The 12,444-nt window shown below is 38.7% G+C and overlaps 1 protein-coding gene across 1 annotated transcript in view; it reads left to right on the top strand.

The window, feature by feature from the left end:
• The first annotated feature begins 458 nt into the window (after nt 1–458).
• The window catches only part of abcc9 (ATP-binding cassette, sub-family C (CFTR/MRP), member 9), a 50,712-nt gene continuing 38,726 nt past the window's right edge, over nt 459–12,444 (top strand). Inside the window, exons 1-10 of the mRNA XM_018694896.2 lie at nt 459–651; nt 2,918–2,968; nt 4,504–4,700; nt 7,354–7,495; nt 7,770–7,891; nt 8,782–8,948; nt 9,109–9,210; nt 9,496–9,636; nt 9,981–10,173; nt 10,299–10,300. Coding sequence (XP_018550412.1) covers nt 4,553–4,700; nt 7,354–7,495; nt 7,770–7,891; nt 8,782–8,948; nt 9,109–9,210; nt 9,496–9,636; nt 9,981–10,173; nt 10,299–10,300 — 1,017 coding nt within the window. The 5' untranslated portion in view covers nt 459–651; nt 2,918–2,968; nt 4,504–4,552. The remainder of the gene's footprint in view (nt 652–2,917; nt 2,969–4,503; nt 4,701–7,353; nt 7,496–7,769; nt 7,892–8,781; nt 8,949–9,108; nt 9,211–9,495; nt 9,637–9,980; nt 10,174–10,298; nt 10,301–12,444) is intronic.

The raw sequence follows: 12,444 nt of genomic DNA, 5'->3' as shown, positions 1-12,444 counted from the left end.
ACAGCGCCCTCTTCCTGTTTGATGCTGTAAATAAACCTGACACGTTTCAAAATAAAATGCAGCTCAGGTAAACGGAGACCGACATCCTTAATAGATATCATTTGTTCAAGGCATTTAAAGTTATATTTCAAAACTAAATCCGCTAAAACTGAGACATGCGATATTTGTTACATCACTACTCATGTACAAGCGACGATACTGTTTTAAATGTCCTTTCTGGTTCACCTTTCTTCAGGTGCACTGATTGATTGATTTAATGGCACCGTACACTCCGCCCACAGCTGCTGCACACGTCAAACGGCATCTTTAAAAATAAAAAAGCCGACTCAGCTCTGTGCTGCTTATTCGGCTTTAATTTGACCTACATTTGCCCATGTTGTTTTCATGCATTATGAAAAATTTCAGCGGAAAAAGCCATCCTCCATATCTGAGAGCGTGTGTGTGAGTATGTGTGTTTCTGCGGTGCTGCTTGAACGCCATAACACCATATCTGAGCGGACACGACTGTCAAATGTAACTTATAGGCATTTCCTGTCCCCGTGCCTTCAGTGTAAACTGCAATATTGTGAGACGCGCGCTCCTTTGGAGTCAAGATTTGGGAAGGGACGTTTCGACCCGAGTACGAGCCCACAAACCTGCGTCAGAGGCCGGGTAAGTGCCTGGTAAGGCTTTCGTATTTGATCCTTCAGTCATTCACAACCAGGCTACAGCATCCTCAGTGTGGTGTAACACGACGTTCTCAGTTTTGAAAGATACATTTAGCCTACACCAGACTTCATTGAACAATCTTAGATTTTAAAGCCTCCTTAACCATAAATAAAACTGTACAGATTAAAAATTCGATTCCGTGTTAAGTATGAATCAAGAGAAGAGGAATCTTCATTTCGGCATCATACATTTCACCAAACACTGAGATTTTAGCCAAATATTAGCTTGATCCATGCTGGTCTCCCTTGCAGCACACGATAGTTTAGGTGGAGGGGTGCTGAGGGAATCACAGGTAGGACAGTTCAAAAAGTTAGAAGTTGTATCAAGACATATCTGCCTTTATTGTTTTTATTCTTGCCGAATATAAGAGAGGATCCGACTGATCTCGAAAAATACACAAAGTCAGGTTTTATCCATATTCATACCTGTCTATACCCGTAAAAACTTAAAATTGATTGATTTCTGAATGGAGTATTGTTCATCCCAAAGGGACGACTGAATCTTATTGTAGGTTATGCTGTACAATACGCGAAAGGCACGGCAGTGGTTTGATATTGCATCATCGTTTTGATATTTTTATGATAACAGTGTGAAGGAATTTTTCGCTCTGAATTCTGCAGGATGTATAAATAACTGACAATGCAGTCGAGAGCTAAGGCGATTGTATTCGCTTCACTGGGCTCTGCTGACCGGATCCAAGGTCTTCTCTTTGTCAGATGCGTTTTAATGCTCAGCGAAGCGGTTTCACGCGTGAATCCTGCATCATCTCTGACTCAGTGAGGTTTTAGATTGTAGACGTGGAAAATGTAACTAATTGTAAATATAAATCAATGTACATGTCAAAACGTTGTTTATTTATTTTTTTTTTAAATAATCTCTTAAGGGTAGTTTATTCACCTGTAATATTTTTATGGTGTGGTACAACATTCAGAACTGAATATATTCACTTGGAAATTTGGGCCTTTTTAAAAATTGAAGAGCTCTCAGCTCTCAGCAATGTTTTGTGAAATATTGATAATCTTAGAGCCAGAGGATTAGATCTTGTACTTTTAGTTCATCGTGTTGCCGTCATTTAATTTATTTCCCAGGAATTCTAATACCCAGAGAGAGAAATAACTTCTGCATCATCATGATTTTGTTGTACTGCAGAAGTTGAAATCAAGTTATTAGATCCCAAAGAGGACTGTGTGCAAAAACTGTAACCAGATGAGTTGATATTTCTTCAGCTGCATGTTTGTCAACTGTGTGTAACTGACATGTCAGTTGGCTGTTGAAGAAGCCCATAATAAACCCCCTTCTCACCACTGAACTGGTTTTAGTTAGGAAATCTGATAGTAGGGAACGTTGTATCAAGTTCACGGAAGTTACTTAAACGTATACCGGAAATTACGAAGTATGTACCTTCAAAATAAAGGATTTTCTCTCCAGAGGAAAAACAAACTAACCTGTTTTGATTTGAAGATGAAAATAAACTAGATATAATTATGCAGTTTGATGCTGTGTGAAATGTTGAAATAAACATTTGCAAATGGTGTTTATAAATGAGAACCTAAGTCAATACATAACAATCAGAAAAAACATTAGAGCACAAATAACACATGATCTTATCCAGCATGTGCACCATGGTCCAGAGCCCCTTGGATTCCTTGTGGGGAAATTAATCTGTTGCAAATTAGTGTGTGTGTGTGTGTGGGGGGGGGGGGGGGGGGGTCATATATTATCTTAATATCAATCTGCTGCTTATAACTAGACTTCCCTGAGGAGCACAGGAGGCTTAGCACAGGCCTGTAGCTCACTTTCTGATCATTTGTGGCTTAATTTGGCTGTGTACAAAGCAATTAAAAGCATATTCCGTGTTGTTTTTATATTTCTTGGAGACATCTGAGTATTCCATAGTACTTCAACTGAAAATATATAGTTTTGATTCTTAGTTATGTGTCATTCCCAATCTGTGAGTAAAAGAAATAAGTTGTATTAATTTTTTTGTTAGTTGTCTTTTATTCTGAAGGATACTCCCGGAAATTTCATACGGTATCCAGTGTATCTTGATATAGCTGGCAAATGCAGACAGCAGTATGCGGAGCAGCTGATTCTCTTACGGGGCTAAAAATAATCAACTTTTTTCTCGCCAACTCTGACTGTAAATTGTTTCTTTTCCTCTTCTTCATTCTCTCTGTCTGCTTTCTTACTTTTTTTTGGTAAAAATCAGGAGGCGTCAGGAATGAAACGGTGTCAGTGAGGATTATCACTTTTCTCCGAGGTAAGAGACTCCGGTGTTTTAACATTATTTGGTCTTTCTCACGAAACTAGCTTAACCTAATGACTTTATTTAACTTTAAGTGCTGTGTAAATTAGCTTTCCGGTGTTAGTAAGAGTCGTATGTGGTATTTTGAAATAATTTGGTTTGATTAACGGGACTGTAATCAAATGCAGGTGTTGTCTTAAATCAAAGTTGAAAATCGACCTAAGCTTGTTTGCTTTTTTCTAATATAAGACATTTCAGTACCAATCAACTGTCCGTACTTATGGACTCGTCTATTTGAAGCAAATTTTGTGCCTTTTTTGTCATTTAGAGAAATTAGTCATTGTTGTCATAGCACTTGTGGTCATGTTTCAGCTCTGGCATTTATAGTGGATTCTAATAGTTTTCACAATTGGAGCTGAGGTATCTTCTAGAAACATCTCAAACCAGCTCTGGGACGTTATTAAAGTCGTTTATGATCAGTTTGATAAATTCGTGATTATTTCTCCACAGTATAGCACCAAGTTACAAGTTACGTCTCACGACCCAATCAGAGATGGCCGTCAGGTGCAGCTGTTCCGGTCGCCATCTTTGTTTTTGGTTTGGAATGGAACCATGATGTTAACCTGTAAAAAGCGCTAAATCCTAACTCACTGTATGCTCAACGAAATGTCTCAATAAGAAAGCAAATGGAGGGTATCAAATTAATATTCTTATGTTCCTTACATTTATAATGTAACTTCTATTAAGTAAGAAATATAGCAAATCTCACGATGAAGTTTTGCAGTTGGCAGTTAACTCTATGACTTTTGAAGCCACCAATAACATTGGGGCTACAGCTAACAATTATTTTTATCATTAATCTATCAATTGATCATTTAGTCAGTAATTAGCTAATAAAGCCTTCTCAGAGGACACACTGATATCTTCAATATAGCTGTAAGAAGAAGATGAATTATACAGTGACTGTCTGCAGTCAGTTGTAGCTGATTAATGTTAATTTTGGGAGCTGGCTAAACTGCAAAATGACACCTTTAGCTGTTGTCTTCAGCCAATTATTAGCACTCTGATGACTGAAAATATACAGTGCAAGTATGGTGTTTTGCTGTAGAGTGGTGACTCATTGCTTTAGTAACACTATGGAGTAATATGTTAAGAACTTTGTATTGTTTTGAGCTTAAGTTTTTGTCAGGACTGCTGGGATGAAGCAGCCCATCCTGTCAGTCTGTCAAGCTAATGTCAAAGCTAGCTCTGAGCCTTTCCAACACGTATATTAATTTAACGTTAATGCATCATAACCCTGGGGGCATGTAGGTGGGCAGTGCCTACTGAAATAGCTCTCATGCTTTACAATAATGTGTATCTGTGTTTCTGTGGAAGTGAGTGTGTGCACTTGAATGTGTGACACGCCACAAAAATGTTGGACCCATTCTCTAAAGGTCAAGCCAACACACTATTACTGACCCAGACTCTTTAAAGATCATGAAAGAATGTTCGACACAATACAGTTTCTGTTCACCTATTTTGACATTTTGGAACAATTATGACAACAGTGTTTTCACAGACTGACTCGAGGCTTGTGTGGAGCAGCTGGGAGGGGGCATGGCCTTGTCGTTTTGTGGCAGCGACGACGGTGTTAATGCCTATAGCGTGGACAAGGGCGTGCTGAACAATGGCTGCTTCGTGGATGCTCTCAACCTGGTTCCCCATGTCTTCCTGCTCTTCATCACCTTTCCCATCCTCTTCATTGGTAGGTGATTTAATTAGATATATGCACATACACGTGTATGAACATACACTCTGTCTTTTAAGAAATGCTATCAGCGTCAGTCTCCTCAACTTCAGACTTTCTTCTCCCACTTTTACTGAAATGTTTTGCTAATTAGGTACGTCTTAAATGTTGAACCTTTAATCATCGCCATGTCCAGTTATTCCAAAGGTGGAATACCTTATTTGATAAATTAACTGACAAAGGATGATTTTCTTTAGTAGTTGATGAGAGGTATGAGGACATTAGTCATTCTTTTGAACCATCAAGTAAGTTGTATTATCACAGTTTCCCATGTGATTTGAACGCAGCATTAACACTGGGGCAGCAACCAACAGTTTTCATTATCAACTAATCTGTAAGTTATTCTTTTGATCAATTGCTTTTTCATTTTGTCTGTGAAAGGACAATAAATGAAAAATGCCTGTTCTAATTTTTCCATGGATCAAGATGACATCTTCAAATGTCTTGTTTTGTCTCATCAACAGTCCTAAAATTAAAAGATATTCACTTTACTATTATGTGTGACAAAGAAAAGCATCAAGTAGACACTATATAAACAAAATATCACGAAAGCAATTATTTGATTATCAAGAGAGTTGCTGAATAATTTGCTGCCAATTGACTGATCAACTAATCATTACAGCAAGTTTGACTTAAACCTAAACTAACTTTAAACACTAACAAAGTCTCAACCCTTTGTAGTAAGTTATAAGTACTTAACCTTGTCTGGATCTCTATGACTAGATGGACACTTTCCAAAAAAAAAAAAAAAAAAAAAAAGTGTGTGCGCACACACACACACACACACACACACACACACATACAAAACCACATATTTCCACTGAAGACCATTCTTTTATTTTGAAGGGCAAAATGAAAAACAAATATTTTCAGGAGTAAATATTTAGAAGTGCTGGCTGTATTTTGGAACAAAATTATCTAGATGAAGTACACAGACGAGTTTCTGTGCCTCTGCAGAAAAAGGCCTAAGTGGTACGGTCAGTCTGTGTTATGTATATTCTGACAGATGTTTTAAGTGTTTCCTGCTTAAGCCTCTTAAAGTTTCACCTTTTCTACTGGAAAGTCTCAGAAGTCGGTGCAGCTGTCAGGACAGAACTAATCCACTGAGGATCACTGCAGCAGAGTCAGACAGACATGTTGACCTTTGTCCTGATTGTTTCATATATACTGTATTATTGTATTTGATGCAGGTGATTATGGGACACTTGCAGTAGTGAACATGCTTTTCTGTCTGTATGTGTATTGGCTCTGTGACTGATCGGGATGAACCAGTGCATTCTGGGATAGACTGTGGCCCCATGTGACCCTGTGTGGGATAAGAGGTTTTGAAAATAGATGGATATGGATGACAGGAGAAGGCCATGCAGCTTAAATCTCTAGTGTTTTATAATTTAATGTCATATCATGATTTAAATATATATCCTAATGATTAGAAGCTGTTTATGGGTAAAACAGTCACTAGGGAATATCTTTTTGGCAAATGCAAATTCAGTTCATGACAAATTAAGAAACCTTATCATTTTGATGAATAAACCATTTTAAATTCCAATATCAACATAAAACTCTTTCCCCCAATGGACCCCTTTTTGAAAAAATGTTACGTTTATTTTTTTGAAAACCATTCCATTAAAGGTTCTCTAAGTTGTTTGTCTTCTCCCTTATAATGTGAGAGAAAAACTGCTCTGTCGCACAGAAGTGAATGATCTGTCATCTGGCAGGCAGAGCAGATGTGTGAGTGATATACCCCCCTCCCTCTACCACGCACACACACACGCACTTTATAAGACACTTCCTTGTCACTAATATGAACATTAAGCAGCTTTGAAGACCAGTTAAGATGGGATTAGAGCAAATGTCCAATGATCCAGTGGAGACTGGACAGTTGCTGCAGGAAATAGTAAAACCAACAGTGAAGCAATAAAAATTCCCAAAATGAATATAAAAAAAATTACTGAAAATATAGTAGTAAATTGAGTGGTTAAGTAATTTTATTTAGTTCAGTTCTGTAATACTCAGAAAAGACCTCCTCCCTACTTTGCTTTTGCTGCATTATGTTGCAGAGATAACTCGTACTGAAGGCATGGGTAGTTATTTGTTGTGTGTGCAAGTGTACAGTGGTTTATGGGAATGGTTCTGACCAGAAGCCCTCAGCCTGTTCCCCAAGGACTCACTAATTGATGCTTCCTGGTTCTGGTTTTTTATGCTCTCATTCCCCCGAGCCTTCAAATGGCTGCGGTCCATTTCGTTAAAGAGAAGAAACAAACCTAGTTAGAAACATTTATCAGGACAAGTTAAATGCTGTGGAACTGAACTTCCACACTATCACCCAATTTATATGCATCAAACCACTTGTCTCTGCAGTCTGATTTTCACACTGTGGTAACTTGACTGTAAACCAGTGTATAATACTGTGGCATAATTTGGACATTATATGTGGTTCATGGTAAAACAGTGCTCCTTTTGAGGCAGTGATTGCATCAAAGTCTCTTTTTGTTGGCCAACTTTTCACACCCAGTTCCACACATATTACATTTTTCAACATTGTCAAGTACAGAGTCATCCTAACATTTTTCTCTCTGTGTGTCTGTCTCTTTCTCTCTGTGTCTGTCAGGTTGGGGTAGTCAGAGCTCGAAGGTCCAGATCCATCATAACACATGGCTTCATTTCCCTGGCCACAACCTGAGATGGATCCTCACCTTCTCACTGCTGTTCGTCCATGTCTGCGAGTTTGCAGAGGGCATCGTCTCCAACAAGTGAGATGTTTTGTCAAATACAATTCAGCAGAATGAAAGTAGCCCTGCTTTTTTATAATGAAAATGGGCCAATTTTTCTTATTTATGTGATTTTATTTATACTTTGTGTCCTTTTTTTTTATTTGACTGGATTTGCTTATTTTACTTGGATTAGTTTGTTGTTTGTTTGGTTATCTGTTGTTCTCTGACTTACTGTAATATTTTGTCTTGTGCTGCATTTTGTTTGTTATCTATTAGAAAATTGATTTGATTATGTTTTTGCCTCTCGTTGTAGAATGATGGGAACTGATCACCTCCATCTCTACATGCCAGCATTCATGGGTTTCGTAGCAGCAACAACATCAGTGGTTTACTACCACAACATAGAGACGTCCAACTTCCCTAAATTGCTGCTTGGTAAGTCCCAGCACTGAGACTGGCGTTGGGCTGGTTCATCCTCATCACTTTTTTGCTTTAACTTTTATCTGTCCTTGAAACACTGGCTGGATACACAATTCCAAGCCTCCTTCATTGTCAAAACCTGGTGCATAAATTACCCACAATGCAACTCTGATTGCAGACAGTTCAGTTGGAGATTCAGGTGCATTATGATAGTAAGTATAGTCTAGATGCTCTAGGCTCAAGCAGAGATAGAACAGCTTTCCCCTACTTTGCAACCCTGGTCATGGAATAACCTCCAGACCTCTTTAAAGTTTAATGAGTTTATCTCCCTGGGAGAATTTAGAGCGTTGATAAAAACCTGTATAACTGTTCCTAAACTAGATTTAGTCTCATGTATTTGTTGCTTCTTATCTGTTTTTAACATGATCTATTCACTTTAACTGTTCAGTATTTGTTTTGTTTGTGCTCTAATTATTATAATCATTTTTGTAACCTTGGAAGTTGTGTGCTATCTCGGCCAGGCCTCCCTCAAAGAACAAATGTAATCTTCCTTATTACATTATGGTTAAGTTAAAAAAAGAGAGAGAGAGAGAGAGAGAGTCTGTTAAGCTCACTTCTTTCTTTTTTCATTTTTAAACTTCAGTCATTCCCAGCTGGCACTGACACAAGTGACATCACTCAAGGAAATTTATTAGATTTCGCACAGCTCCTTTCAGGAGCTATAGACAACTCTTTCCCACATACTGAATGTTGTTGTACTCCCCAAAACAGACTCTGGTGTGTGAATTCAGTGGAGTTCCCTTTTAAATGTATATAGCCACAATGACACACAAGCATGAAGTAAAAGTAACAACCAAAAGTAGCAACCAGCCTATTAACATTAAATTACATAACTTTTTTTTTAGTCCTTTTCATCTACTGGGTGTTGGCGTTCATCACAAAGTCCATTAAACTTTGGAAGTATGCAGAGTTCAAAGTCGGACCACAGCACTTGAGGTTCTGTATCACTGCCCTGTTAGTGCTCCTGTATGGACTACTAATGGCTGTGGAGATCAATGTCATAAGAGTCAGGGTGAGTAATCATGTTTCATACAATATCAGAAACTGAATAACCCTTAATGTGTCAAATACAGGAAGTGAGTGAGACAAGAAGATACTCACACATCTGCCATTGGTGATTGGACACCAATTATCCATACATTCACTTCTGTTTTGTCTTTTTCTCCCTGTAGAAATATGTCTTCTTCACCAATCCTCAGAAAGTGAAGCCACCAGAAGATTTACAGGATTTGGGAGTTCGCTTTCTGCAGCCATTTGTCAACCTGCTCTCCAAGGTAGACACAAACACACTGTCGTGTTTTTGTATTTAGTTTTTCACAATTGTTAATAACAACAAGTTAATTCAAGTCCCAAAGAATATGCCCAGTTCACATACTCATGCAAGTTACAAGTTAGAAAGCTAATTATCACCTCTGTTTTAGCTTTCACCTTTTGATATTATGTTACAGCCAAACTTAATATGTATGTCTCATAATCAGTACTGGCTGTGACAAATATTATTAGAGCACTACTCTGCAGCAGAGCACAGAAAATGGTACAAATTCTTGGCACATTTTCAGGCAACATATTGGTGGATGAATCCGCTCATCATTGGAGCCCATAGAAGGCCAATAGAGCTGAAGAAGATTGGTAAGCTGCCCATCGCCATGAGAGCCCTCACCAACTACCTGCGGCTCAAAGACGCCTACGAGGATCAGAGGGTGAGCAGATGGATACGGATGCCCATTACTGCCAGTGTAATTTTAAAAAAAGAGTTGCTGAAATCATTACAATGAGATATTTTCTTGAAATAATGACTACTTACTAATTAACTATTTTGAGAAAGTTTCTCATTATAATGACTTACAGTATCTTTTTTCATAACTTTGCAGAAATGGCTCACATAGATGAAGGCTTAACCTGACTTAATAGTAATGTAATGTTCCTGCTGTATGTTTTTACTAATACTTTCCTGCTATTTAATCATATTAGAGGAAACACAAATGTCTGTGATTTCTTTCCTTTATTCATCTATCTTCCCTCCATCATCTCTCTCTCCACACAGACCGCAGAGGATCCGAATCGAGCCCCGTCAATCTGGCGCTCCATGTATCGAGCATTTGGACGTCCCATCTTGCTCAGCAGCACCTTCCGCTACCTGGCGGACCTGCTGGGTTTCGCTGGACCACTCTGTATCTCGGGCATCGTCAAGTACCTGAAGGAAGATGGCGGCAGCGTCACAGTCAGACAAGAACACGGTGGGTGTATGTATGAGTGGAAGCAGATTGTGACCTGCATTATGTTTACTGCATAGAGCTGCTACAGGTGGCTACAGTATACAGGAGTTAATAATAGTGGGGATGCTCCCCTGTGGCCCTGACAGATGTGAGGTGTAAAATTACTGCCTTGGCTTGAAAAATTGTTCAGAAATTGATAGACCTAATGCCCTTAGAGTGTCATGTTAGAAAAAACTCTTTAATGAACATAGGCGACATTGTGAAAAGCTAAACAATCATTCATTTCCCTTTAGAGAAACCACTTTGGCACAGCTGAGGTTACTAAAGCCATCAATGGGACCAAAGTCTGGCTTAAGTGTTTACATAGAATCATTTTATTAAAGATTAAGTGCAAAATAGTGCGACATCATGGGTTGTCCATGCTTTACACACACACGCACACACAAATGTGTTTCTGCCTGTTAGTTGGGTGGTCCAGCCCACCAGTGAATGACTCATTCCCAGTGTGATGTTACCAAGGCGTAGGTCACAGTCATCATGTCACCACCAGTATGTGTGTGTCTGTGTGTGTGTTACTGCATCTCTAAGTGTGTGAAGGGCCTTGTATCTGACATGATAATAGGCCTGTAATGTCATAATGTGCTGGTGCTGAAATGACATTACACATACAAACACACATCTGTAGTTTAACACATGTGAGGACCCTTGTTGACATAATGCATTCCCTAAATCTAATTTTAGCCATGACAACAACAAGCCTAACACCAGCCTTTACCCTAACCTTCACCTTCTGTAAACTCAACTTTAACCCTAACCCTTAAATCAAGTCTTAATCCTTTAACAGGGCAAAAATGTCCCCGCTTTCTAAAAATCTCTTTAATTTCCTCACTTTCCAAAACATATTCTCAGGTCTAAAACTTAGATTACTCCTCATAAACATAGCAGACAATAATTGCAGTATTTTGTAGAAAATGTGGGCGAGCTGGGTGGTTTCCTCATGTTTTGTCTTATACTAACTTTTTTTTTACTATAAGTTCAAAACATTAGGAGCCATATATAAGTTTTTGCTATCACTACATACGTGTTAACATTAACAACTGTTTACTTACAAGTCTAGAAGAAATGTTGTGAGTTCAGCATCAAACTTCATTCCTTTACTCACCAAGAGCTGTCTCTAGCTGTGGAAATCAAAGCCAATGTTTTGCTTGTAGTTCTATCACCTTTTCTTCTACTGAAGTTAGCATGCTAACCAGCTAGCCCTAGCCTGTCTCGTCACTTTCCGATAGCAACTCACCATAGCGTCCAGACTCCCCCGAACTAACAGCGCTGCTCAGAGGACATAGATTAGTATTAGTTCATAATGATATAACACAAGAGAAAAGCAGCAAATCCTCACTTCTTTGAATGTGAAAAAAACAAATGGTTTGTTGCTGTCAATCAATTTTTTGTTGATGGACAATAAATTAATCAACTAATTGTTTTGGCACTACATTGAATCTGCTCTTCATCATTCTAGATAATTCAGGATCTGCACCAGGATTCATAAATCAATATCAGCTGGACCAACATTGTTACTATTACACTACAGTAAAACAAAACACTAATCTGTGACCATGACAGCACAATAAAGAGGGTGCACCAGACAGAGATAAAGCAGATGCTTTTACAGACGGTTCATTTGGCAAAAGAAGAGACGCTGGCAAGGCTGATCACAAACATTGACTCCTCTTAAATCCCTGCCAGCCTCCTCCTCCAAAGGTCATAATGCATACAGAGCTGGTAGGAGAGGCAGAGCAGATGCTTTTGTAATGACAGTATATTTTCATTGAGTCCATTTGGCTGGATGTTGTTATAGTTGATGTTGAATGTGAGCTGTTGTCAGGTCCGTGCCCGCTTGTTAAAGTGGGTGTAATGGGCAGCAGAGATAGAGAGCAGAGCAGGGCTGCATTTCTGAGTGACATGGAAAATTCCCCACACACCTCACACTTTGTCTCAGTTTAATACAGAGGGAAGGACTGCTGAGCATCAGACTTAGCTTTTTGATGCCACAGAGTGTGTGTGTGTTTGTGTGTGTATGCGATGTCATCCTGTTTTATTTTGCCACTGCGACAGCTGTGGCTGAGGGCATTATTTTTTCGGGTTTCAGTAATTCTAACTTACACAAGTAATATGTGTAAAGATTTGTATATATTCATACACAGTGTCAAGAGCGGGCTGTGTGTATAAAAATCTGCCCGTCACTTCATGTGCATTTTTAATTCACAATATTGATGAATTATTTCCTTGGAAATC

This window comes from Lates calcarifer, linkage group LG18 (assembly GCF_001640805.2).
Source record: "Lates calcarifer isolate ASB-BC8 linkage group LG18, TLL_Latcal_v3, whole genome shotgun sequence".
NCBI classification, from domain to species: domain Eukaryota; kingdom Metazoa; phylum Chordata; class Actinopteri; family Centropomidae; genus Lates; species Lates calcarifer.
Note: the sequence above shows the minus strand (reverse complement) of the source record. Positions and strands in the feature narration are given on the sequence as shown.